The sequence below is a fragment of the Cervus canadensis genome, chromosome 7 (assembly GCF_019320065.1).
Source record: "Cervus canadensis isolate Bull #8, Minnesota chromosome 7, ASM1932006v1, whole genome shotgun sequence".
Taxonomy (NCBI): Eukaryota; Metazoa; Chordata; class Mammalia; order Artiodactyla; family Cervidae; genus Cervus; species Cervus canadensis.
In genome coordinates, this window is record NC_057392.1 from 23199593 (window position 1) to 23223487 (window position 23895).

The window sequence follows — 23895 nt, forward strand, 5'->3', positions numbered from 1 at the left end:
CTCCACCTAGAGAGCCTGAGGCTCCCGCTATCCTGGCCACTCTTGCGGCTCCAGGCCGGCCCTTCACCTCTGGGTGGCGGGGCAATGATCCATGGGTCAACAGAGCTGCGTGTCCCTGAGCAAGGAACGAGACCCCAGCCCGCCGGTTCTGAGCAAGGGGGACTTGGGAACAGGACGCCTGGCGGGAGGACTCTGCAGCCTCCCAGGGCCATTCCTCCGAGGGCCGAGTGAGTGGTGAGTAAGGAGCCCCAAGCCCGGTAGTAGACACTCCAGGTCGCCAGGAAATGGGGGAGAGGGCAGCAAGCAGGGAGGTGGGCAGGTGTCCAGTCGGAGCAGCATCCCAAGAACAGGGAGGGGTCCTGACTTAGCAGGGATCGCAGAGGGGCCTCTCTTCCGTACCCCTGTCCCCTCGGGTCGCCTCCCGGCCCCGCCCTGCCGCCATCCGCGTGGCCGCAGCGCCGCCCGGTGGCCGCCGTCGGGCCGCGGAGGGGCGGGGGGGCGGGGAGGGGGCGGGGTCTGGCGGCGGCCCTTCCCGCCGCCCCTCCCTCTGCCCACTCGGCGCCGTCTCGCGCGGTCAGGACCCGGAGCCTCTTCGCTCCGGACGAGTCCGACGAGGGCGCCCGAAGCGCAGTCAGGTAAGGCCCCCGACAGCGCAGTGCCGAGCGGCGCGGGGACGCGGGGAGTTGGGTCTTGCCCGGGGGTCCGCTTCCGCCGCGGTGCTCCCACTTGCACCGCCGGCCTCGCTTGAGGCTCCCGGGCCCTCTCCTGGGGCGCCTCCCGCGGGGACCCGTCCGGCTGCCCCCGTCTCGCCTAGGCAGAGCCGGGTTCCCTTTCGGGACGCCGTGCTGGGGCTCCGGACGCCTGCCATCCGTGCCCGGTCCCCCATCTGCAGCCAGACCCCTGGCCGTTCCTGGGAGGTTCGGTCTTGTGTCTCGTGCCTGGGGACATCTCCAGAGTTTGAGGAGCCCAACTCACTCCCATGGGATGACACCCTGCCCAAGACGAAACTGGGCACGGGGTGTCCAGGGGTGCTGACCCCCCTCCTCGGCTCAGCTGAGAGGGAGCGGTTGTCCCTACTCCCCAGAAAGACTCGCCCCTAGAATGAGCTCCGAGGGACCAGCTTCCCTGCAGTAGGCCTCAGGGGAGGAGGGGTCCCTGACATTCCGATGGAGAGCAGGGGAACGGGAGTCACAGTCACACCCCACCTACCCAGGAGTCAGCAGGAGCCCAGCCTGCCCCGTTCCTCTGAGGCTGGAGGTGTCCACTGGGCATCTGCCCCCAACCCGAGAGTCTGCTGAGGGAGACTGAGGGGAGCGTGGGGGGAGGGGGGGTGGTGACTATGCTGGGTGGCTCCCCTGATGGGCCGGCCCCACACCCGCCCCAGATCCTCAGGATCCTCCCCAGCAGAGCCTGGGACAGGGCCCGGCACCCACTGGGGTGGTGGGGGGAAGTCTGCCGCTGGGAGTACCTGCTGATACCAGTAAGGATGATCAAAAACAGCAGGATGCCACCCCTGTGTGCCTGCCATCCTGCCCAGGGCCCCCAACCATCCTCCCCTGCACCTAGGGAGGAAGCTGATAGCTTCCACACCCCTAGGCCACCCAGCTGTCCCCAAGGAAAGGCTCTTCAGTTGCAGACACTCTAAAAGAAGGAGGCTTAAGGTCCACAAATTTCCATGGGTTTCAGTTCAGTTCAGTTCAGTCGCTCAGTCGTGTCCGACTCTGCAACCCCATGAATCGCAGCACGCCAGCCTCCTTGTCCATCACCAACTCCTGGAGTTTACTCAAACTCATGCCCATCGAGTCAGTGATGCCATCCAGCCATCTCATCCTCTGTCGTCCCCTTCTCCTCCTGCCCCTGATCCCTCCCAGCATCAGGGTCTTTTCCAATGACTTCCCTGGGTTTAGTTTCCAGTAAAGGAGCTCTAGCCTGGAGGCCCTCTTACAGCAGGGTTTATTCCCTCCCTGCCTCTGTCTGCCTCACCAGGGCCAGGAGGCCTGATGGGTATTTGGGGCTCCCAGGAGGGAGGGAAGTGGTCTGCCTCCTCCTGTCACTTGGCGGCAGGAGGTGGGGTGGGGAGAGGACCTGTGCCCCTGGGGCATAGGTGACTGGAGGGGCTAGATACAAGGGGCAGAGATGTGTCCATTCGGCCAGACATGGGTCTCAGTGGACCTCTGAAATACTCTGGCCACTGCAAAGCTGCCACCCTGGGCTGATGAAAGTGACCTGGGGGCAGGGCTGTGAAGACTGCAGCAGGTTGGGGGCAGTTGTTGGGCCCGTCCGAGGTGGAAGCCACAGGCAAGGCAACATATAGGAGACCAGGCTCCAACAGGGCACATTCACACCCAGTGGACTCTGCATCGCCAGCCAGCACAGGTGGCTCTGTTGTGCAGTGGACCCGCCTGAGCCCTCAGGTCAGTCGAGCTGCCTGGAATGGGCCAGTGCCTGGGAGAAGGAGCAGGACCCAGGGGTCTTCCCAGGCCTCAGCAGAGGGTGTAGGCCGAGCCTGCCATTTTCTCATCTGTAGGACAGGGTCTCCAGGTACAGAGAGGAGGGAGACTGTGTTTGCTGCCATGAATGCTTTATGATACCTGGAAAACTTGGCTCTCATGATTATTTTAAGAAAAACCCAAATAGTTTGATTCTTTTATTTTAAACCCCACCCCATGTTCCACTGGATTGGTCCCTCCTGTGACTCCTTTCAAACATTTGTGCAGAGCTGGTGTGGGGCACATCTGCAGAGAAGCAGGGCTCATGGGATTCTGCTCACTGAACAGGACCTGGAAGCCAGCCCCTACCCTGAGCATGCGTTGGGGTTGGGCCAGATCACAAAGGAACAGTGCAGTTGATGTAAATGGAATTGTTTTCTTAATTTACCTTTTGTGCTGTTCATTGTTGGTATATAGAAATGCAAATTATTTTTGTGTGTTGACTTTGTATCCTGCTACTTAGATTAATTCATTTATATAACAGTTTCTTTCTGGGGACTCTTCAGGATTTTGTACATGGAAGATCATATCACCTATGAACAGAGATAATTTTACTTCTACCTTTTATTTCTCTTCCTTGCCTAATTGTTCTGGCTAGGACTTCCAATACTATGTTGAATAGAAGTGGTAAAAATGGCATCTTGTTTTGTTCTGACCTTAGAAAAACTTCTAGTCTCTCACAATTGAGTTTAATATTTGCTGTGGGATTTTCATAAATGACTTTTATTATGCTGAGATAGTTTCCATCTAATCCTACTTTGTTGAGTTTTTGAATCATGAAAAGATATTGAATTTGATCAAAAGATTTTTCTGCATCAATTGAGATGATCATGTGGGTTTTTCCTTCATTCTGTTAATGTGGTGTGTTACATTAATTGATTTTCATATGTTGAACCATCTTTGCATTCGGGGAATAAATCCCACTTGATCATGATGTTTAACCCTTTTTTTATCCTGTTGAATTCTGTTTCCTAATATTTTGTTGAGGATTTTAGGCTGTAGTTTTCTTTTCTTGTAGTGTCTATCTGGTTTTGGTATCAGGGGTAATATTGTTCAGTTGCTAAGTCGTGTCCAACTCTTTGTAACCCCTTGGACTGCAGCACACCGGGCTTCCTTGTCCTTCACTGTCTCCCAGAGTTTGCTCAAATTCATATTCTATGAGTCAATGATGCCATCTGTAATGCTGACTTCATAGAATGAGTTTGGAGGTATTCCCTCTTCTTCAATTTTTTGGGAAAAGTTTGAGAAATATTAATATTAATTTCACTTTAAATGCTTCATAAGATGCACCAATAAAGCCATCAAGTCCAGGGCTTTTCTTTGTCAGATTTTCAGTTACTGATTCAAACTACTTACTAATAATACTCAGATTTTTCTTCATGATTTTCTCTTTGTAGGTTTTGTGTTTCTAGGAATTTGTCCATTTCATCTAGGTTATCTAATTTGTTGATGTGCAACTGATTATAATACTCTCTTATAATTCTTCTTATTTCTGTAGAATAAGTAGTAATTTCCCATTATCATTTATGATTTTAGTGATTTGAATATTCTCTCTTTTTTTCTTAGTCCATCTAGCTAAAGGTTTGTCAGTGTTGTTGAACTTTTTGAAGAATCAACTTTTGGTTTCACTGATTTTTTTCCTGTTGTTTTTCTATTATCCATTTCATTTATCTCTGCTCTAATGTTTATTATTTCACTCCTTCTGCTAGATGTATGTTTAGTTTTTTTTTTTTCTAGTTCCTTAAATTGTAAAGTTAGGTTATTGATTTGAGATCTTTCTTGTTTTATGTAAACATTTATAGCTGTAAATTCTCTCCTTCATCCTGCTTTTACTGTGTTTCATGTATTTAGTATGTCTTGTTTTCATTTTTATCAGTCTGTGAGTATTTTCTAATTTTCCTTGTGATTATTCTTTAATCTTTTGGTTGTTTAAGAGTGCGTTGTTTAATTCCCACAATTCTGTGAATTTTCTAGTTTTCCTTCTGTCATTGACTTCTAAAGTCATCCCATTGTGATCAGAGAAGATACTTTTCATGATATTTTCTTTTTAAATCTATAGAGGCTTCCATTATTGTTATACTTTTCCCTATCATTGCAAGCCTTACCCTCTCTGGTTGACTTGACTTCCAGGGGATTTAAAAGACTGGCACCTCCCCCACCCTTTTCTTTTTCTCTTTTTCTCCTTTTGGAAGTCAGACATTGAAGACTATAACATTGGAAAGCAGTTGTATATACAGGGGAAATTAGACAGGCACTGCACATATCTAGGGGAAGTACAGGCTCAGGAAGGATATAAGAAGACCTTACCTTTACTCCTTGGGGCTTCCCAAGTCCCAAGTGGTCAAGAACCTGCCTGCCAGTGCAGGAGACATAAGAGATACAGGTTCAACCCCTGAGTCAGGAAGATCCCCCGGAGAAGGAAATGGCAACCCACTCTAGTATTCTTGCCTGGAGAGTTCCATGAGCAGAGTAGCCTGGCGAGCTACAGTCCATGGGGTCACAAAGAGTTGGGCACAACTGAAGTGACTTAGCATATACACACGCACCTTTACTGTTCAGGCTGATCCTTGGCACAGAGACAGCCTACAACATAAATAAAACAAAAACAATAAAAAATAGCAAACCCTAGAGAAGGAGAAGAATCTGATTTCCAGAGTTACCATATTAGATTCAAATGTCCAGTTTTTAACAAAAATCAAAAGGCAAGTAAATGAACAGAAAAATATGGCCCATTCAATGAAAAAAATATAAACCAACCAAAACCATCCCTGAGAAGGACCTCATGGTGGATCTACTGGACAAAGACTTTAACACAACTATCTTAAAGATGCTTAAGGAGCTAAAGGAAGATGTGAAGAAAGTAAAAAAAAATAATGTATTAATAAAATAGAAATATCAATAAATAGAAAACCTGGTAGAATCAAAAAAGATTTAATAGAGCTGAAGAGCACAATGATTTTATTAGAGGGCTTCAAATGCCAATTTGAGCAAAGAAAGGATCATTGAAATTGAAGATAAGACAATGGAAATTATGAGTCTGAAGAGCAGAAAGAAAAAAAGATTAGAGAAAAGTGAACAGAACCTAAAGGATCTGCATACAGTCTTGGGAGTCCCAGAAGGAACAGAGAGAGAAAGGGACAGATGAAACATGTGAAGAAACTTCCCAAATTTGATGAATGACATGAATATAAACATCTAAGACAAATAAGGTGAACTTAAAGAGACTCACACGTTACACATTATAATAAAACTGTCAAAAGACAAAAACAAAGAGAAAAAATTTATATCAGCAAGAAAGAAGTGGCTCGCGATATCCAAAGGAACTTCAATAACATTATCAGAAGATGTCTCATCAGAAACTCTGGAAACCAGAGGCAGTGGGTTAACATATTCAAAATGCTAAAAGAAAAAAATATGTCACCCAAAAATTCTATATCCAGCAAAACTGTCCCCCAAAGTTGAGGGCAAACTTTAAAAATTTCCCAGATAAACAAAACCTGAAGGAGTTCATTACTAGATCTGCCCTATAAGAAATGCTCAAGAGAGTCCTGCAGGTGAAATGAAAGGACAATAGACAATAACTTGAAGTCATATGAAGATATAAAGAACTCAGTAAAAGTAAATACATGAGCAATTTTATAAAGCTATTATTATAACAATGGCATATAACTCACTTATTTTCTACATGATTTGAGAGACTAATACATTTTCTAAAAAAACAGTAACTAATCTAATGTATACCCAGGATTGGGATTGCTGGGTCATATGGTAGCTCTATCTTTAGTTTTTTAGAGAAGCCTCCATACTGTTTTTCACAGTGGATGCACCAACTGATTCCACAGTGGAATCCACCAATTCCCTTCAAAAGTGCATGAGGGTTTCCTTTTCTTTACATCCTCATCAACAGTTGTTATTTGTATTCTCTCTGATGATAACCATTCTGACATGTGTGAGGTGATATCTTATTGTGATTTTGATTAGCAATTCCCTGATGATTAGCAGTATTGAGCATCTTTTCCTGTACCTGTTGGCCATCTACCTTTCCTCTTTGGAAAAATATCTATTCAGTTTTCCTGCCCATTTTTTAATTGGGTTGTTTGTGTTTTTGATGTTGAGTTGTATGAGCTGTTTATATATGTTGGATAGTAATGCCTTATTTGGAGAAGGAAATGGCAACCCACTCCAGTATTCTTGCCTGGGAAATCCCATGGACAGAGGATCCTGGCAGGCTACAGTTCATGGGGTCGCAAAGAGTTGGACACAACTGAGTGACTAACACACATGCACAACCCATTATTGGTCATATCATTTGCAAATATCTTTTCTCATTCAGCAGGTTGTCTTTTCATTTTGTCAATGGTTTCCTCTGCTGTGAAAAAGCTTTTAAGTGTAATTAGATTTCATTTGTTTAATTCTGGTTTTATTTCCTTTGTTTTTGGAGACAGAGCAAAAAAATAATAATAATACTGCTGTGATTTATGTCAAAGAGTGTTCTGTGTTTCCTTTGGGAGTTTTATGGTATCCAGTCTTACGTTTAGATCTTCAATCCATTTTGAGTTTATTTTTGTATATAGTGTTAGAGAATGTTCTAATTTCCTCTTTTACATTTAGCTGTCCAGTTTTCCCAGCACCAGTTATTGAAGAGACTGTCTCTTCTTCATTGTATATTCTTGCCTCCTTTGTCATAGATTAATGACCATAAGTGCATGGTTTGTGCACTGGGATCTCTGTTCTTTCCTGTTGATCTATGTGTCTGTTTTTGTGCCAGTACTATACTGTTTTGATTACTGTAGCTTTGTGGTATAGTCTGAAATCAGCTACATGATTCCTCCCCCTCTGTTCTTCTTGAAGCTTGTATTATTGTAACTTTAATTTGTAACTCCACGTTTTGTTTTCTACATAATTTAAGGGACCAATGCATTAAAAATAATATTTGCTTGTGTTTTTGGAGCAGTTTTGTGTGTGTATGTTGTTGAACTTAAACTGGCTTCCCAGGTGGCACAGTGGTAAAGATTCTGCCTGATGATGCAGGAGACACAAGAGACACAAGTTCTATCCCTAGGTGGGGAAGATCCCCTGGAGTAGGAAATGGCAACCCACTCCAGTATTCTTGCCTGGAAAATTCCATGGATGGAGCAACCTGGGGGGCTACCAGTTTATGGGGTCGCAAAGAGTCGGACATGACTGGGCAGGCAGCACAAAGTTAAACTGGCATAAATTCCAATTATATTGTTATAATTTTATAATGTTAAGTTAATCCCATGGTAACCATAAAGTACCTAAAAACATAAAAAGAAATGAGGAAGGGATGTAAATGTTTTACTACAACAATCAGCTACACAGAAAGGAAGATAGTAATGCAGAAAATGAGGAACAAAAAGCTATAAGGTACATAGAAAACAAATAGCAAAACTACAGAAGTAAGTCTCTCCTTATCAATAGCTACTTGAATTGTAAATGGATTATACCGTCCAAGCAAAAGACAGATACTGGCTGAATGGACTTTAAAAAACACCAACCAGCTAAATACTGTCTACAAAAGATTCACTTTAGATCCAAAGACACAAATAGGTTTGAAAATGAAAGGATGGAAAATGCTATTCCATGCAAATAGGAACCAAAGAAGAGCAGGGGTAGCTATACCAACACCAGGTAAAGTGAACTTTAAATCAAAAAGAGTTATAAGAGACAAAGAAGGGCAATATGTATTAATAAAAAGTTTAAGACAACAGAAAACAACGTATTATAGTTGTAAACAAATACACAATAACAGGCCATCAAAATTTTTAAACCTTAAAAATATTAAATCTTGATCATGCATTGGGGAGATGGTTGCCTGGCTCTTGGTGTTTCCACTCTGCCCATGTTGCTTAGTTGTAATAAAGGTGGTATGTGAGAGCCTAGTTTTCAAGACTGTGGACTCAAAACCATGCTGCCTGGATTTGGAGCTCAGCTACTAGCTGAGCACCTTGGACAAGTTACCTATCTTGGTCTCAGTTTCCTCATCTATGAAATGGAGGTTATATTAACACTAATATCCAAGGGCTGTTGTGAAGATTAAAAGAAAATCTGCAGTGTACCATCTGGTGCAGAGTAATCATAGATATTTCATGCCACTTAATCTTTTCTATTTTCTTCAAAGACTTTTTAGTCCATGCTCTACACACAGTTATTTGCTCCTCCTGGATTTTATTTGGGTGCCCTGCATGAGGTAGGATTACTTATAGTCATATTGTGAGCCCTTTTCCCAGCCTTCTTTCACTGCTCTGAAAAATAGCCATCTCATCTTTTCAGTTCTCATATGGTTTTATGCCACTGCTGTGTGGTCTTCTGGCCATTTCCTGCACCAAAACAACAAATACTTCATTACTGTGATTGTATTCCATTATTGCACTTGATAGCATAAAATTTATCAACCTTCATTTTTTATTTTTTTCACCTACTCTTATTTATTCCTTCAGATGAACCTAGGATTTATTTTGTCAACAAATAATGACAAAAAAAGAAAATTTATTGGAAATTTTAGTTAAAATTATATTCAATTATAGATTTGGTTAGAAATAACTGATACTCTTAAGTATTGTGTCTCTCATCTAAGAACAAGGTTTTTCTCTCCAACTGTGTTCTTTGGAAATTTTTTGAGTTTTTTCCATAAGTCATGCACATCCTTAGGTTCTTGTTAAGTTTATTCCTTGGATTTATTTTGGTTTTCTTGCTAGTGTAAATAGTATTTTTTCCATTACCTTTTCTAATTGGTCATTCCTGATAGAAGAAAACCTGTAGATTTTTGTGTATTTTTCTTATAACTGCCTCAGTGAAACCCCTTTCTCTCTCCCCTAAACTTTGTTCAGTTTATCTTACTGAGTTTTCTCGGTAGATAGTACCATCTTTAATAAGGAGTTCCCATCTCATCCTTTACAAGATTTATACTTGTTTCTTTTTACTGTCTTATTGCATTGGCTTCTGACACAACAGTGAGTGACAGAGTGAGATCCACACTCTTTGTCTTTTTTATTGTTTGTACTCTACTGGTCATTCTTCAGGTGCAGGAGTTTTAAATCCAGAGTCAGTTCCATAGATGGGTCCACTGAAGTAATAAGGAATATGATTTCTGTGTATGAGTAATCTGTGTATTTGTGTCAGGTAAAATTGTCCACATTCTTAAAGGAGTCTGTGACCCATGCAGACAAAAACATCTATTTTAGTTTTGTGTAAAGTTTGATTGTTGTTGTTCAGTTGCTAACTTGTGTCTGACTCTTTGTGACCCACTGGAATGTGACACACCAGGCTTCTCTGTCCTTTACTGTCTCTTGGAGCTTGCTCAAACTCATGTCCATTGAGTCAGTGATGCCATTTAACCATCTCATCCTGTGTTGCCTGCTTCTCCTCCTGCCTTCAGTCTTTCCCAGCATCAGGTCTTTTCCAGTGAGTCATCTCTTTGCATCAGGTGGCCAAAGTATTGGAGCTTCAGCATCAGTCCTTCCAGTGAATATTCAGGGTTGATTTCCTTTAGGATTGCCTGGTTTGATCTCCTTGCAGTCCTAGGGACTGTCAAGAATCTTCTCCAGCACCACAGTTCAAAAGCATCAATTCTGGAGAAGGAAATGGCAACCCACTCCAGTATTCTTGCCTGGAAAATCCCATGGACAAAGGAGTCTGGTGGGCTACAGTCCATGGGGGTCACAAAAAGTCAGACAGGACTGACTGAGTGTGTGTGTGCATGTGCACGCGTGCACACACACACGCACACACACACACACACACACAACTTCTGGACATTAGCCAATCTGACCTCCAGGAAACTAAGAGGCTAAGGTTGAAACTTGCAAGGCAACCCCCTAAGTGAACTCTGAACTTCACTAGCTAGCTCCTCTGTGGAGGCAGAGTGCCATGAAATAGACATTGTAAGAGAGAACTGTGCTGTTATTCTTGTCGGAGGTTGTACTCCAAATCCTCTTTCATAAGAAAGACCCGATTTTGATGAACTTCTTAAACGTGATCGTGTTGAGTTCATTGATGTTAGCGTCCTCTTTGTTGTGATCAGTAGACTGATTTGAGAATTGTGTCATCACTGTGTAATAAGACCGGACACCACTGTTTGCCATCTTTTCCTCTTGTTATCGTGTTTGTGGGGGCTGGGGGAGAGGGAATCCATTCCAGATTCATGAATAAATGATTTTTAAAATTCTGCCCTGAAAAAAAAAAGCATCAATTCTTTGGCATTCAGCTTTCTTTATGGTCCAACTCTCACATCTGTACATGACTACTAGAGAAACCACACCTTTGACTAGATGGACCTTTGTCAGCAAAGTGATGTCTCTACTTTTTAATACATTGTTTAGGTTTGTCATAACTTTTCTTGATTTGAAATTCATATCCTTTATAGTGTTAATCCAACTCCTAAATCTCTTATGAGGTTTGCCTTGTCTGGTTTTTTAATCATAAATGGATGTTTGGTGGCTTTAATAGAGCAGTGACATACATACCTTATTTTAATGTACTTCACATTATTGCACCTTGCAGATATTTTGGTTTTTACAAATCAGTAGCTTGTGGCAACCCTGCATTAGGCAAGTTTATCAGAGCCATTTCTTCAACTGTATTTGCTCACTTTGTGTCTCTGTCACATTTGGGGAGTTCTTGAAATATTTCAGACTTTTTGTTATTACCTTGTTATGATGATCTGTGATCAGCAGTCTTTGATGTTACTAATACAACTCTCTGAAGGCTCAGGTGATGATTAGCATTTTTTAGCAATAAAATACTTTTAATTAAGCTATGTATATTGTTTTTTAAGACATACACCATTTCACACAATAGACTACATTATAGTGTGAACATAACTTTTCTATGCACTAGAAAACCAAAAAAATCCCTGAACTCCCTTTATTATATTTGCTCTATTATGGTGGTCTGGAACCAAATCCACAATACCTCTCTATTGTTTGCAGAAACTCCTTGCAGAATATTTTTTAGGGATGGTGTGTAGGTGGCATAGTTCTGAGCCCATTTACATCTGAGGTCCTTATCCATTTTTTACGCTATTTGTTTTAATTGAAGTATAGTTGATTCACAGTAAGCTGCACAGCAAAGTGATTCAGCTATACATGTATATACTTTCTTTTTCATATTCTTTTTCATTATGAGTTATTGGAGGATATTGAATATACTTCCTTTTGCTATATAGCAGGCCCTTGTTTTTTTAACCTTTCTAAATGTAATAGTTTGCATATACTTACCCCAGACTCCCAGTCCATCCTCTCTCTCCCTTGGCAACCACACGTCTGTTCTCTATGTCTGTAAGTCTGTTTCTATTTGGTAGATAACTTCATTTATGCCATATTTTAGATTTCACAAGTAAGTAATATCATATGGTATTTGTCTTTCTCTGTCTGACCTACTTCACTTAGTTTGATTATCTCCAGTTACATTCATGTTGCTGCCAATGACATTATGTTGTCCTTTTTTTGGCTGAGTAACATTCCATTGTGTGTGTTAAATATGCACCACGTCTTTATCCATTCATCTGTCAATGGACATTTGGGTTGTTTCCGTGTCCTGGCTGTTGTAAATAGTGCTGCTATGTACACATGGGTGCATGCATCTTTTTGAATTAGAGTTTTGTCTGGATATATGCCCAGAATTGGCATTGCTGGATCATATGGAAATCCTATTTTTAGTTTTCTGAGATGTTTATTCTTGTATATGAAAGATAAGGTGGCTGGGGAGACATCTCTTGGGTCATTTTATTTCCCTGTCAAAATTCTGAATTATTGTCTCATCTTCAGTCTACAATGTTGTGGAAGAAGAGTCTGATTCCTTTATTAGTGATTTATTGCTGTATAATAAAGTATTCAAAACAGTGATTTAGAACAATGTGCTAAGTCACTTCAGTCATGTCTGATTCTTTGAAACCCTATGGACTGTAGTCCGCCAGGCTCTTCTGTCCATGGGCTTCTCCAGGCAAGAATACTGGAGTGGGTTGCCATGCTCTCCTCCAGGGGAATCTTTCCGACCCAGGAATCTAACGCGCATCTCTTATGTCTCCTGCTTTGGCAGGTAGGCTCTTTACCACTAGTGCCGCCTGAGCATTTACTGTCTCGTAATTTATTCAGGTTAGGAGCTCAAGGAAGGCGTTGCTGGGCGGTTCCAGCTCAGGGTCCCTTGCAAGGTGCAGGCAGGATATTGGCTCTGCCACAGTTATCTGAAGTCTTGGCTGAGGTGGAGGGTCTGCCTCCAAGACAGCTCACTCACCGCTGTCAGCCGGAGGCCTCATCGCCTCCCCTCGTGAGCTGCTGCAAAGGCTGTTGGCACATCTTCGTGTCATGACAGCCAGCCTCCTCCTTAGCAAGTAGTTCAAGAGAGGACCAGGCAGAAGCCACCATGGCTTTTATGTCCCACGCGTGGAAGTCACACAACAAACTCCAGGTTATTCTGTTGGTCACAGTGGTCAGTGATAATTCGGGGCTGAGAGGACTCCAAGGGGGATAGCTTGGAGGTTGCCTCCGATAGGCCGAAGTGATTCTTCCCTTTGGGTATTTCTGTATTTGGTATTTGTTGCTTTTGTGTTTTCCCACTGGGTAGATACTTTTAGAAGTTTTCATTATATTTGAGAATAATATTTTCTACCAGTACACTTTATTATGTGGGCCTCTTTTTAATTATGTGCGTTAGCGCATGGTGTGTGTGGTGTATGATGTGTGAGTGTGTGATATGTGTGTGTGGTGTGTGTGGTTTATGTGGTGTGGAGTGTGTTGTGATATGTATAATGTGTGTATGTATGTGTGTGGTATGATGGATGTGTGTGTGTGTGATATGGAGTGTGTTTGTGGTATGTGAATGATGTGTGGTGTATGATGTATGTGTTTGTGGAATGTGTGTGGTGTGTGTGTGTGATATGTATAATGTATGTGTGATGTGTGTATGATGTGTGTGTGTGAAATGTCTATGTATGTGGTGTATGTGGTGTGGAGTGTGTGTGTGATGTATATAATATGTGTGTGGTATGTGGATAATGTGTGTGTGTGAGATGTCTGTGTATGTGGTGTGTGTGGCCATCAGCAGTGGTTGGAGGCTTCAGGGTTCTTCAGAGCCCCTGGCCTGCACCTCACCCCACCTTCTCAGTCAACACAATCAAGTGTTGCCCCCAGTCCTCTGTAAACTAGATTCCTCTGGGCGGGGAGTTCCCTTCCTCTGGACACTTATCTCTCTCTGGGCACATCCATCACCTCCTGCAGGAAGCCCTCCTGGATTTCCTGGTGCTCCCATGGGGCTTGCTTTAATCTCTACAGCCAGGCTGTGCAGGGCAATGAGGAACCGTGAATGTCCCGCTCAGAATGGAGCCCTAAGCCTGCAGTGTCTGCTCCCGCTCTGTGTTTGTGGCCCCCACCCAGGCAAGGGAGCAAGGTGCACCCTGAGCTGAGGTGCTTCCTGACCTCTGTGTGTCCCCCCAGCATCATCTGGGGAGGGGAGCCGGGGGCCGGTTATGTGAGGGTGGGGCACGGTCTGCAGTGCCACTCTTCCCTTTTGCAGGATGTTGAGGCGCAAGGGTGCTGCCAAGATGCTTCGCAGCCCCTGCTCCGCCCTCCTGCTCTGGGGGCTCCTGGGGGCCGTCCATGCTCAGCAGCAGGAGGTCATCAGCCCCGGCACCTCGGACAGGAATAGCTGCCCAGGTACAACCGGTGTGGGCGTCGTGGGGCGGGGCTGAGTGGGGCCGGGATGGGGTGGGGCCTAGGGTGAGGGGCGGGGCCTAGGGTGGAGGGGCAGGGCCGGACCGAGGGCGGGGCGGGCTGCAGGGAGACCCAGCAGGCAGACCCCAGGACCACCGGCTCAGGCCCCGAGGTGACACCTGTGCGTCCCCAGAGAAGGCCGACTGCCCGATCCACGTGTACTTCGTGCTGGACACATCAGAGAGCATCACCATGCAGTCCCCCACCGACAGCCTGCTCTACCACATGCAGCAGTTCGTGCTGCAGTTCATCAGTCAACTGCAGGATGAGCTCTACCTGGACCAGGTGGCCCTGAGCTGGCGCTACGGCGGCCTGCACTTCTCCGATCTGGTAGAGGTGTTCAGCCCGCCGGGTAGCGACCGGGCCTCCTTCACCAAGAGCCTACAGAGCATCAGCTCCTTTCGCCGGGGCACCTTCACCGACTGCATGCTGGGCAACATGACCCAGGAGGTCCGGCGGCACGTGGGCAAGGGCGTGGTCAACTTTGCGGTAGTCATCACCGACGGTCACGTGACCGGCAGCCCGTGCGGGGGCATCAAGCTGCAGGCGGAGCGGGCCCGCGAGGAGGGCATCCGGCTGTTCGCAGTGCCGCCCAACCTCAAGCTGAATGAGCAGGGCCTGCGGGACATCGCCAACACACCACACGAACTCTACCGGAACAACTACGCGACAATGCGGCCGGACTCCACTGAGATTGACCAGGACACCATCAACCGCATCATCAAGGTCATGGTGAGTGGCAGGCTGGGGCAGGGCAGCAGGAGGCAGTACAGGGCTCTGGGTCTGTCTACCCACTGTGAGTGAGGTAACTGAAGGGTGTGGGGCGGGGGTGGGGAGGGGTCTGATGTGGGGAGGGATGTGATGTCTGCTCTGATGTCCTGGGTCCCTGCCCAGATGCGGAGCCAGTGCCACCTCCAGTTCCCCACTCACAAGGGTTTCTCTCTGTCTTTTCTGCAGAAACATGAAGCCTATGGAGAGGTGAGAGTGTCTCCATCCCAGCCCCGGGGGCTGCCTGGGCCTCTGACTCAGAAGAGATGACCACCCCCCTTCCCACACCGCACTCCCAGGAGCTAGGACAATGAGAAGGGCTGAGGGAGCACAACCCCTCTGCTCCCTGTGGAGCCTGAGACTGGAGTCTGATTGAGGGGCTCGTGGCCAAAACCATGCTGTCTAAGCCCAGGAGATCAGCATCAGGGTCACCTGCAATCCCTGTGGATGAGGCTCGAGGTTGAAGGTTGCCCCTGGGCTGACAGGCTCTGTCCACCTAAATCAGGCCAGGAGGAGAAGGCAGGTGGCCAGCTGTGTGCCCAGTGTGGGACCCTCGTCCCTGTGCTTCCCCCGCCCCATCTCACAGCCCTGGCTCCTACAAGCCTGCCCTTTCCCAGGACAGCTGCTCAAAACACAGAGATTTAACACGCAAGAACAGCAGAGACTGGCCAGCAGCAACTTAATCCTTCCTATTGCCAGTCATTGCTTAACCCAGCCTTGGTTTCCCAAACTTGATTAGAGCACTCATGTGGATCCCCGAACCTGCCCCTGGTGGGCACAGAGGCCTCCTGGACACCTCTCAAGTCTGTTCCATCACACAGCCCCATTCTCAGGATGGCCCAGCATCCAGGGGGCCCAGGCTACGCCCCTCCCTCCCTCCTGGCACTTGTGACCCTGGCCTCACACACTGCCCCTTGCTTCCCATTTCAGTGCTACAAGGTCAGCTGTCTGGAGATCCCTGGGCCCCCTGGCCCCAAGGGCTACCGCGGACAGAAGGTAAGATGCCCAGACCACCAGTGGGGTCGATGTCACAGGAAAGCCCCTGACCTCTCCCCAGCTCCATATCTTAAGGCCACTGCACCTTGGATGGACTCACCACTTCTCACCTGGAGGATCTAAAATTCAGTTTTTATCAACTTCCTTTCCTATGGCATTTCCAGAAAAGTAGGAATACTTATAAATTAAGATTTGCCCATAAAATACTCCTCTAAAGTAAACAAGCATGCCCATGTACATAAAGAAGCATGAGCTACATTATTGTTAGTAACATGATGAAAATTCATACAGGGCACCCCTGCTTGTCATTTATTAAATAAGTGGTTTTTAAGAGGTCAGGTTGGCCCTGCATCTTCATAACAGCAGAGGTGTATAAAATGAAATTCCTCCAAAATTACTACCAGAGTATAAGAAACGCCAGTGATTCATGTCAGAAAGCGGCTTCTTTCCAAGTTCAAGGGTGAGGTATCCAGGTACTTGTCTGCCAGGCTGCTGGTCACATGTTCCTGCTGCCTCCCTGGTTACTCCAGTCCTAGATCCAGGGATGAATTTGCCACCAGAGGCAGCTTTGGCCACCCATGGCAGGGCTGTGACTCTGGTCCTTGGTGGGGAGGGGGCGTCTCTGGAAGCTGCTGCAGGGATCACTGTGGTTAGTGTGGGGGCAGAAGGAACCCCAAAACAGGAAACAGCTGTTCAGAAGCCTCTGCCCACCCACTGGTTCCTGTCTGTTGGTCTCCCACTTCCTGGATCCCCAAGACCTTCTGCTCCTTACTCCTCCCTCCTCTGACCACCTCTCACTTCTGCCCATCTTTGCCCTGAAACTGGAAGCATCTTAATAAGTAGATGCACTTACTTAATACAGTCCCACATTGTACAGTTAAACCTTGAATTCTGAGGAGCCAGCCTGTCTTGAGGTGTTATTTAGCTGCCCCCACAGGATCTAGAGGACATTGCGGCATGAGATATGGGGCAGGAGCAGCCAGGTGCAGAATTGGAGTCCTGTAGATCTGTGTGGGCACTCCACCCCAGGGCCGCTCCAGCCCCACCACAGGGCAGCTTCTCAGAGAGCTGACTGTCAGAGCCCAAGGGAACAGGTCAGATAGGGCTGTTCTGACAGGGACCAGGACTCTAGGGGTCCTGAGGTGGCACTGTAATTGTCACCTGGCCACCCAACCCCAGGATCACAGTCTTGCCACCTCCCAGGAGCTCCCCCAGCTCAATGCCTCCCTTAATTCCTTTCTCTGTCATCTGCTTTCAGGGCGCCAAAGGCAACATGGGTGAGCCCGGAGAGCCTGGACAGAAGGGGCGACAGGTGAGTGCCCTCCCCACCCTGACCCGTCTGGAGGCCCCTGTCCCCGCAGCTGGGGTTGCATCCACCATCCTCTGTTCTTCCACAGGGAGATCCAGGCATCGAAGGCCCCATTGGATTCCCTGGACCCAAGGTAAGTTGCTGCTGACCCTGCCTGGGGGGCAGGGACATGGGGACAAGCCAAGGGCTTCCTGCCTCCAGGAGGGGCCAGCCACGGGGTCAGGCTGTGCCTGGCACAGCCCATCATCCCCGCCCCTGCCCCACAGAAGTGAAGCGTCTCGGTATTTCCAGCGTAGCATCATCCCTGGGGGCACCTCTCCACCAGAGCCTGCCGACACCACCCCCTTCTCCTCCCTGGATCTGGTGGGTGGGTCCCAGCGCCCCACCCGCCCGTGGTAATGCTTCTTTTCTTTCCTTTTGACCTCAGGGTGTTCCTGGTTTCAAAGGCGAGAAGGTGAGATTCCACTCTGGGCATCTGACCTCACCCAGCCTGACCCCCTCAGCTGCATCCTTCAGCGAGCCCAGGGTCCTTGCTGGGGCACGAGACCCCGCATCATGCCGGTAGTGACCTCTGGGGCCTCTCTGGCCTCGTGTTTGGTCTGAGGCCTGGAGGCAGTGGTGTCTGTGATGCGGAAGATTAGCACTAACTGGCCTCTTTCCTCCTACACAGGGCGAGTTTGGAGCCGACGGGCGGAAGGTGAGTAGAGTGGCGGGCAAGGGCAGGGTGCCCACCTTCCCATTACTCGGAAGGAAGGAAGGAAGTCCAGGGAGCTAACTGGGTCCCTCCTCCCCTCTCCTCCAGGGTGCCCCTGGCCTGGCGGGCAAGAACGGGACAGATGGGCAGAAGGTGAGTACACCGTCCCTGGGCGGGGCAGCAGTGCCCATGGAACGAGCATGATCCCTTTAAGACTCTCAGGTCCTTCAGGGGGTGGGCTCTGGGCCCATCCGCCCACTGCCCACACCTTTGGCTTGGGCAGCCCCTGGTCGTGCCTCCTCAGTGGACACAGGACTGACGGGGACCCTGCATAAGGGGCGTGGACATTTGCTGCAGAAAAGCAGGTACTGGCCAGGCAGGAGTCTCCCAGCCTGGCCTGCGGACCTCATGTCTGGCCTGGCTGGGGGTTCACAGACCTGCACAGGTGCACACACACAAGTGTCGCGGGAGACCATGCATGCACACACACATGCACACACGTGGAGGAGACACCACAGACCCCCATGCTCCCAGCCACACCCCAGGGATGCCCTCCCACCTTCGCAGAAGTGCCACCCTGACGGCCATTCACACAGATGTCCTACAAGGGGTGCCCAGTGTGCCCAGACCTGGCACCTCTGACCCCTGTCATCAGGGCTCGTGTCCCCAAATCCGGCCCTGACACGTCTTCTGTTCCCCTCTTCTCCTTCAGGGCAAGCTGGGGCGCATCGGACCTCCTGGCTGCAAGGGAGACACCGGGGATCGGGTGAGTGGAGCCTGGTGGCTCTGGGAGATGCTGGGCACCAGGCAGGGGTCAGTCCACCAGCTGTAGCGGGAAGGCAGGTGGCAGGGCCCATAGCTGGGCTCCTCCACAGCCACCTGTCCTGGACCCCCTCCAGGGTTCAGCCGGGGTTGGGGTCACTACGTGACAAGTGACCCTGGAGCTCCTGAGTCAAATGGAGGGGAGCTGCTCTAGAGTCCCAGGGCACGCCCCCCCAGATTGGCAGCTTGTCCGATCGGCCCACCCAGGCCCAAGGGGTCCTGGCATCCAGTCCAGAGATGGGGTGCTGGTCACCCTCCCCCTGGTCAGCTGGCCCTGAGCTCACAGGGAAAATTCAAGCACAGCCCTGGGCAGGAGCCCAACATAACCCCCTCTCTTCTCTCAGGGCCCCGATGGCTACGTGGGGGAAGCCGGCAGCCCTGGGGAGCGAGGAGACCAAGGCTCGAAGGTAGACGGCCTGGCCACGGGGCGGGCGGGCCAGAGCAGACTGGGCCACCACCCTCCCAGGGCCTTTTCCCTGCCCACAGCACCCGGCCTAGACGCCCAGCAAGAGGCGCAGTCCCTGCAAACCAGGCCGGGGGCCATGGGGAGCCCACACATGGGGGTCGTAGAGCTACACATGGGGGACGTGGGGTGGTCACACATGGGGGCCGTGGGGTGGCCACACATGGGGGTCATATGGTGGCCACACATGCGGGCCGTGGGGTGCCCACATACGGGGGCTGTGGGGTGCCCACATAGGGGCGGGGCTTGCTCCTTGGACACAGGAGGAGAATTGCAAGCCCCCAGCCCCACTGGGGTCCTGTCTTGCTCCTGGGTCTGAGGAACAAGAGGCTGATTTCTTGATTTCTCCAAACATTTCCAGGGGGACCCTGGCCGCCCAGGACGCAGAGGCCCCCCAGGGGAGAATGGGGCAAAAGGAAGCAAGGCAAGTGTTCCCGGGGGCCCTGCACTGAGGCCCATGCTACCCCATGGGGGGAAGGGGCAGTGAGGGAGGGAGGGAGGTGGTCGTGCAGGCCAGCCTGGATCCTGAGCACCCCCCACACCCCATCTCTGTGGCCCTGCTGCCGGGTGACCGGGGTGTACTGCTCCTGAGGCAAACGTGGTCCCTCTGGAGGCAGCGGGCGTGAGTCCACTTGGGGTTGGGCCCTGCCCCTGGCCACTCACACGTGTGGCCAGGCCATCACCGTGAGCCATCTCCTCCCCACAGGGCTATCAAGGCAACAACGGAGCCCCAGGAAGTCCTGGCCTGAAAGGAGCCAAGGGTGGGCCTGGGCCCCGAGGACCCAAAGGCGAGCCTGTGAGTTCACACACGCCCAGCCCCGGGGTGCCCGTCCCCCTGGCCGCCCCCCTCCTGCTGAGCCACCCCTCACACTCCCTACTCCGGGCGTCTCTGAGCCCTGCGTCCTCTGGCATCTCTAAATGTGCCCCTTGTCCCCGTGCTGCAGACACCAAGCAGGGCCACCAGAGAGTGGCCTGCAGGGTCCAACCACGCCCCCACCAGACACCTGGTGCCTGTGAAGTGGCCCTGTGCCCCCACCTCACCCCCTAGCAGGACACCCCTGAGGGCTAAACCTAGACCCAGACACACACGGGGCCGATCTCCAGGCTGACCCTCAGAGAGGTCGCAGCCTGAGGCCTGGCCTAATCCAGAAGGGACCTGAGTGACCACGCAGAGAGCTGGTCCAAGCTGGTGTCAGTCATGTCATCTGAACCCCCAGCCCACATCATTCCCAGACTCTCGCCTGGGACAAACTGGCCCAGCAGAGGACACGGTCTAAGCTGAAGCACTCTGAAGGGGGTCCCAGGCCCCACCGCCAACGTCCTTATGGCGAGGACAGAGAGTAGGGTTCTAGTGTGGCCCCCACCATCAGGACCCCCCCTCCCATAAGCTTGTTTTCTGCAGGGGCGCAGGGGAGACCCTGGAACCAAGGGCAGCCCAGGCGGCGATGGCCCCAAGGGTGAGAAGGTGAGTGTGTTAGGGGAGCCTGGGGCATTGTTGGCCGTGTCTGTGTCTACACTGGGGTCTCACTGGGATGAGGGGCCAACGGGGCCCCTGTAACAAGGGATGACCAACACCCCCACACACAGTCCACCTCAGAGAATGGAGGCAACCCCCAGGGCCTGACTGTCAGGGGGTGCTCACTGCAGGGTCTGGGAGAGCAGGAGGAACTCCTTGCTGAGGGGCTGGGCAGGGCCAGCTCCACGCACACCATGCACAGTTGTGCAGGCTGCACACTGCTCCACCCCCAGCATCCCCTCCCCTCCCCCGCACACATGTGTTTCTATAGCTGGCACAGGAGGTCTTGTGATGAAAGCCACGGGCGGCCAGCTCCCTGTGAAATGTGAGAGAAGGGCTCCAAGGAGGGCTTCCTCCTCTGAACATGAGTGGTGGCCCCTGCCTGGGCTGCGTGAGGCTGAGTGGATAGGCCTGCTGTTTCCAGCATCACCCTCCACAGTGTGCGGCCTCCTCCCCCAGGGAGTTAATGATCCCCTCTCCTACTTCCCTCGCATGCAACCCAGACTAACCTGGCCTCTCTTCTCACAGGGGGACCCTGGTCCTGAGGGGCCCCGGGGCCTGGCTGGAGAGGTTGGCAACAAAGGAGCCAAGGCAAGTGGTCATGGCTGGGTGGTCACAGAGGCCACGTGCCCTCCTGCTGGAGGGGCTGCACCAGGAGCCCCCGCCCTCCACCCTTCAGACCCAGCCTGGGGGCCACTGTGGTCAGGGCTGAGGGCCTCTTGGAGGGCAGCACAGCCCCGCCTTGCTCACGTCCACAGTGAGTCTCTGAAGCGCCTCGTCCCTCTTCCTTCCAGGGAGATCGCGGTTTGCCTGGACCCAGAGGTCCCCAGGGGACTGTCGGAGAGCCTGGGAAACAAGTCAGTAGCAGAACGCCAAGGAGGGCCCGTGGCTCTGGGACCCAGGCCCCTCGCTGCCCTTTGACCTCATCGTCCCCCTTCCCCACCCTGCAGTCCACTTGGGTCCTCCTGTCCTTGGGCAGGCAGGACACTGTCCCCACAAACCTGGGCAGCGGGACAGGGGGCATCTCACACCTTCATCCTGCCCTGAAGGGGTCCAGATTTACCAGGTGGAGTGGGCAAGGGGGAAGCGGTGTGGGACTTGGGAGCTGGACGTGGCTCATGGAGAGTAGAGACCTTCAGGATGCCCAGCCCCGTGGGGTGGCAATGTCGCCTGGGGGTCAGAGCAGGATGAGGTCAGTCCCCCTCTGTGCCAACTCCCTGCCTCCTTTCTGCTCTCAGGGATCTCGGGGAGACCCTGGTGATGCTGGTCCCCGTGGAGAATCGGGACAGCCTGGCCCCAAGGTATGCCCCCTCCCTACCCTCCAGGATGGGGCTGGGAGCCTGACCAAGTCTTCCAGGAATCTGGCTGCTCAGCCCCCTTGGTGTGGGAGGACATCAGGGGCCAAGCAGCAACCCCCCCCACCTCCCCCATTTTCTCACCCTTGGGGGTGGCACATCCTCCCAAAGCGGGCCCTGCCCGTGAGGCCCCTCCCCACCTGCCCCCAGTCCAGGCCAGCTGCCTCAGTCTCCACATTTTCCCACTGGACCTGCCCTGACTGGCCTCCTATGTCCCCCAGGGAGACCCTGGCAGGCCTGGATTCAGCTACCCCGGACCCCGAGGAGCACCTGTAAGTCCTGGCACCTGGCGTGGGACAGGTACTGGGGGAGGGCCATGACCAGGGAACGTTTTTGCTAGTTCCTGCTGGGCCCAGGGTGAGTGGAGAAGGGCCCGGGGCGCCAGCAAGAGAAGAGGCAGGTCTCCTGGAACCTCAGACCTTCTCCCACAGCCTGCGTGGCTCACCATGAGGGTTGGGACGGGGCTGCAGGGCCTGCCAGCCCTCAGCCCTTGCTGAGTGACCCCTCTGCTTGCTTCCCAGGGAGACAAGGGTGAGCCGGGCCCCCCCGGCCCCGAGGTACGTACTGTGGTGCATGGGGCCGTCTGTGCCTCTGGCCTCCGCTGAGCTCTGGGGGTGGGAGCCGGCCATGCCCTGAATCCATGTGGGGTTGCATCTCTGCCAGCACTGCTGAGTACGGGTTCCTCCTGAAAAAGTCGGCAGGTCTGCTGAGGCTGGCAGCAATGCTGGGCCACAGAACTCTACGCTATTAACGAGGGTGTCCTGTGTTACAGGGGGGCAGAGGTGACTTTGGCTTCAAAGGAGAACCTGGGAGGAAAGGCCAGAAGGGAGAGCCCGTGAGTACCTCCGCGCCCAGGGCAGAGCCGTGTGCGGGCACCACCCGGGGCACTGCCAGAGCCCACCTGCCCTTTTCCTTCGCAGGCAGATCCTGGTCCCCCTGGTGAGCCTGGCCCACGGGGGCAGAAGGGAGCCCCAGGACCCGAGGTAGGTCAGTCGCCATGCCTTTGGCCCTGAGGCCCAGCCCCTGGGTCAGCCTGGCCAACAGGCACCCGAACCATGTGGTCCGCAGCCCTCCCAGCCTCGGCCATGAGGAGTGTCACCTCTCACTGTCACCCTTCCTCCTCCAGGGAGAGCCTGGCCCCCCAGGAGACCCCGGCCTCACGGTAGGTATCAGTTGGGGTTGGACTCGGGGTCCTCCTTCCTCTTAAAATCCGAAGAAAGGGCAGCAGGGACGGACAGGTCAGGGGGTGAGGTCAGGGCAGGAGGTGGACAGGGTCGGCAGGCTCCCAGGAAGCACTTCTGGTCCCTCCCCATGGTTCACGCTCTGCCGGGCCCACCCGGCTGTGTTCCAGGAATGCGACGTCATGACCTACGTGCGGGAGACCTGCGGGTGCTGTGGTGAGTCGGGGCCCCCACGCGGCTACACCGGAGCACTTGGGCACGCCCCTGGGGTCTAAGGGTGTCTCCATGGGCCGGGGGTCAGCGCAGCAACCCTCCCGCCCTCGGCTCGCCTGGCCCCGCCCTCCTGCCCCCTTCCGGCTGAGCTCACCCCACCGCTCTCCCGGCTCCCGGCAGACTGTGAGAAGCGCTGTGGCGCCTTAGACGTGGTGTTCGTCATCGACAGCTCCGAGAGCATTGGCTACACCAACTTCACCCTGGAGAAGAACTTCGTCATCAACGTGGTCAACAGGCTGGGGGCCATCGCCAAGGACCCCAAGTCGGAGACGGGTCAGCTGCACCGCAGTAGGGTGGGGT

At 51.2% G+C, this 23895-nt stretch overlaps 1 protein-coding gene across 2 annotated transcripts in view; it reads left to right on the forward strand.

Annotated features, from left to right (window-relative positions):
* Positions 1 to 481: 481 nt before the first annotated feature.
* The window catches only part of COL6A2 (collagen type VI alpha 2 chain), a 30977-nt gene continuing 7563 nt past the window's right edge, over positions 482 to 23895 (forward strand). For both annotated transcript variants that reach the window (XM_043474629.1, XM_043474630.1), the window contains exons 1-25: positions 482 to 635; positions 14022 to 14161; positions 14352 to 14950; positions 15176 to 15196; positions 15917 to 15982; positions 17241 to 17294; positions 17380 to 17424; positions 17719 to 17745; positions 17962 to 17988; positions 18094 to 18138; positions 18698 to 18751; positions 19152 to 19214; positions 19632 to 19694; positions 19977 to 20066; positions 20673 to 20735; positions 21315 to 21377; positions 21581 to 21643; positions 22025 to 22087; positions 22363 to 22413; positions 22663 to 22698; positions 22914 to 22976; positions 23062 to 23124; positions 23268 to 23303; positions 23493 to 23538; positions 23716 to 23868. In XM_043474629.1, coding sequence (XP_043330564.1) covers positions 14023 to 14161; positions 14352 to 14950; positions 15176 to 15196; positions 15917 to 15982; positions 17241 to 17294; positions 17380 to 17424; positions 17719 to 17745; positions 17962 to 17988; positions 18094 to 18138; positions 18698 to 18751; positions 19152 to 19214; positions 19632 to 19694; positions 19977 to 20066; positions 20673 to 20735; positions 21315 to 21377; positions 21581 to 21643; positions 22025 to 22087; positions 22363 to 22413; positions 22663 to 22698; positions 22914 to 22976; positions 23062 to 23124; positions 23268 to 23303; positions 23493 to 23538; positions 23716 to 23868 — 1993 coding nt within the window. In that variant the 5' untranslated portion in view covers positions 482 to 635; position 14022. The remainder of the gene's footprint in view (positions 636 to 14021; positions 14162 to 14351; positions 14951 to 15175; positions 15197 to 15916; positions 15983 to 17240; positions 17295 to 17379; positions 17425 to 17718; positions 17746 to 17961; positions 17989 to 18093; positions 18139 to 18697; positions 18752 to 19151; positions 19215 to 19631; positions 19695 to 19976; positions 20067 to 20672; positions 20736 to 21314; positions 21378 to 21580; positions 21644 to 22024; positions 22088 to 22362; positions 22414 to 22662; positions 22699 to 22913; positions 22977 to 23061; positions 23125 to 23267; positions 23304 to 23492; positions 23539 to 23715; positions 23869 to 23895) is intronic.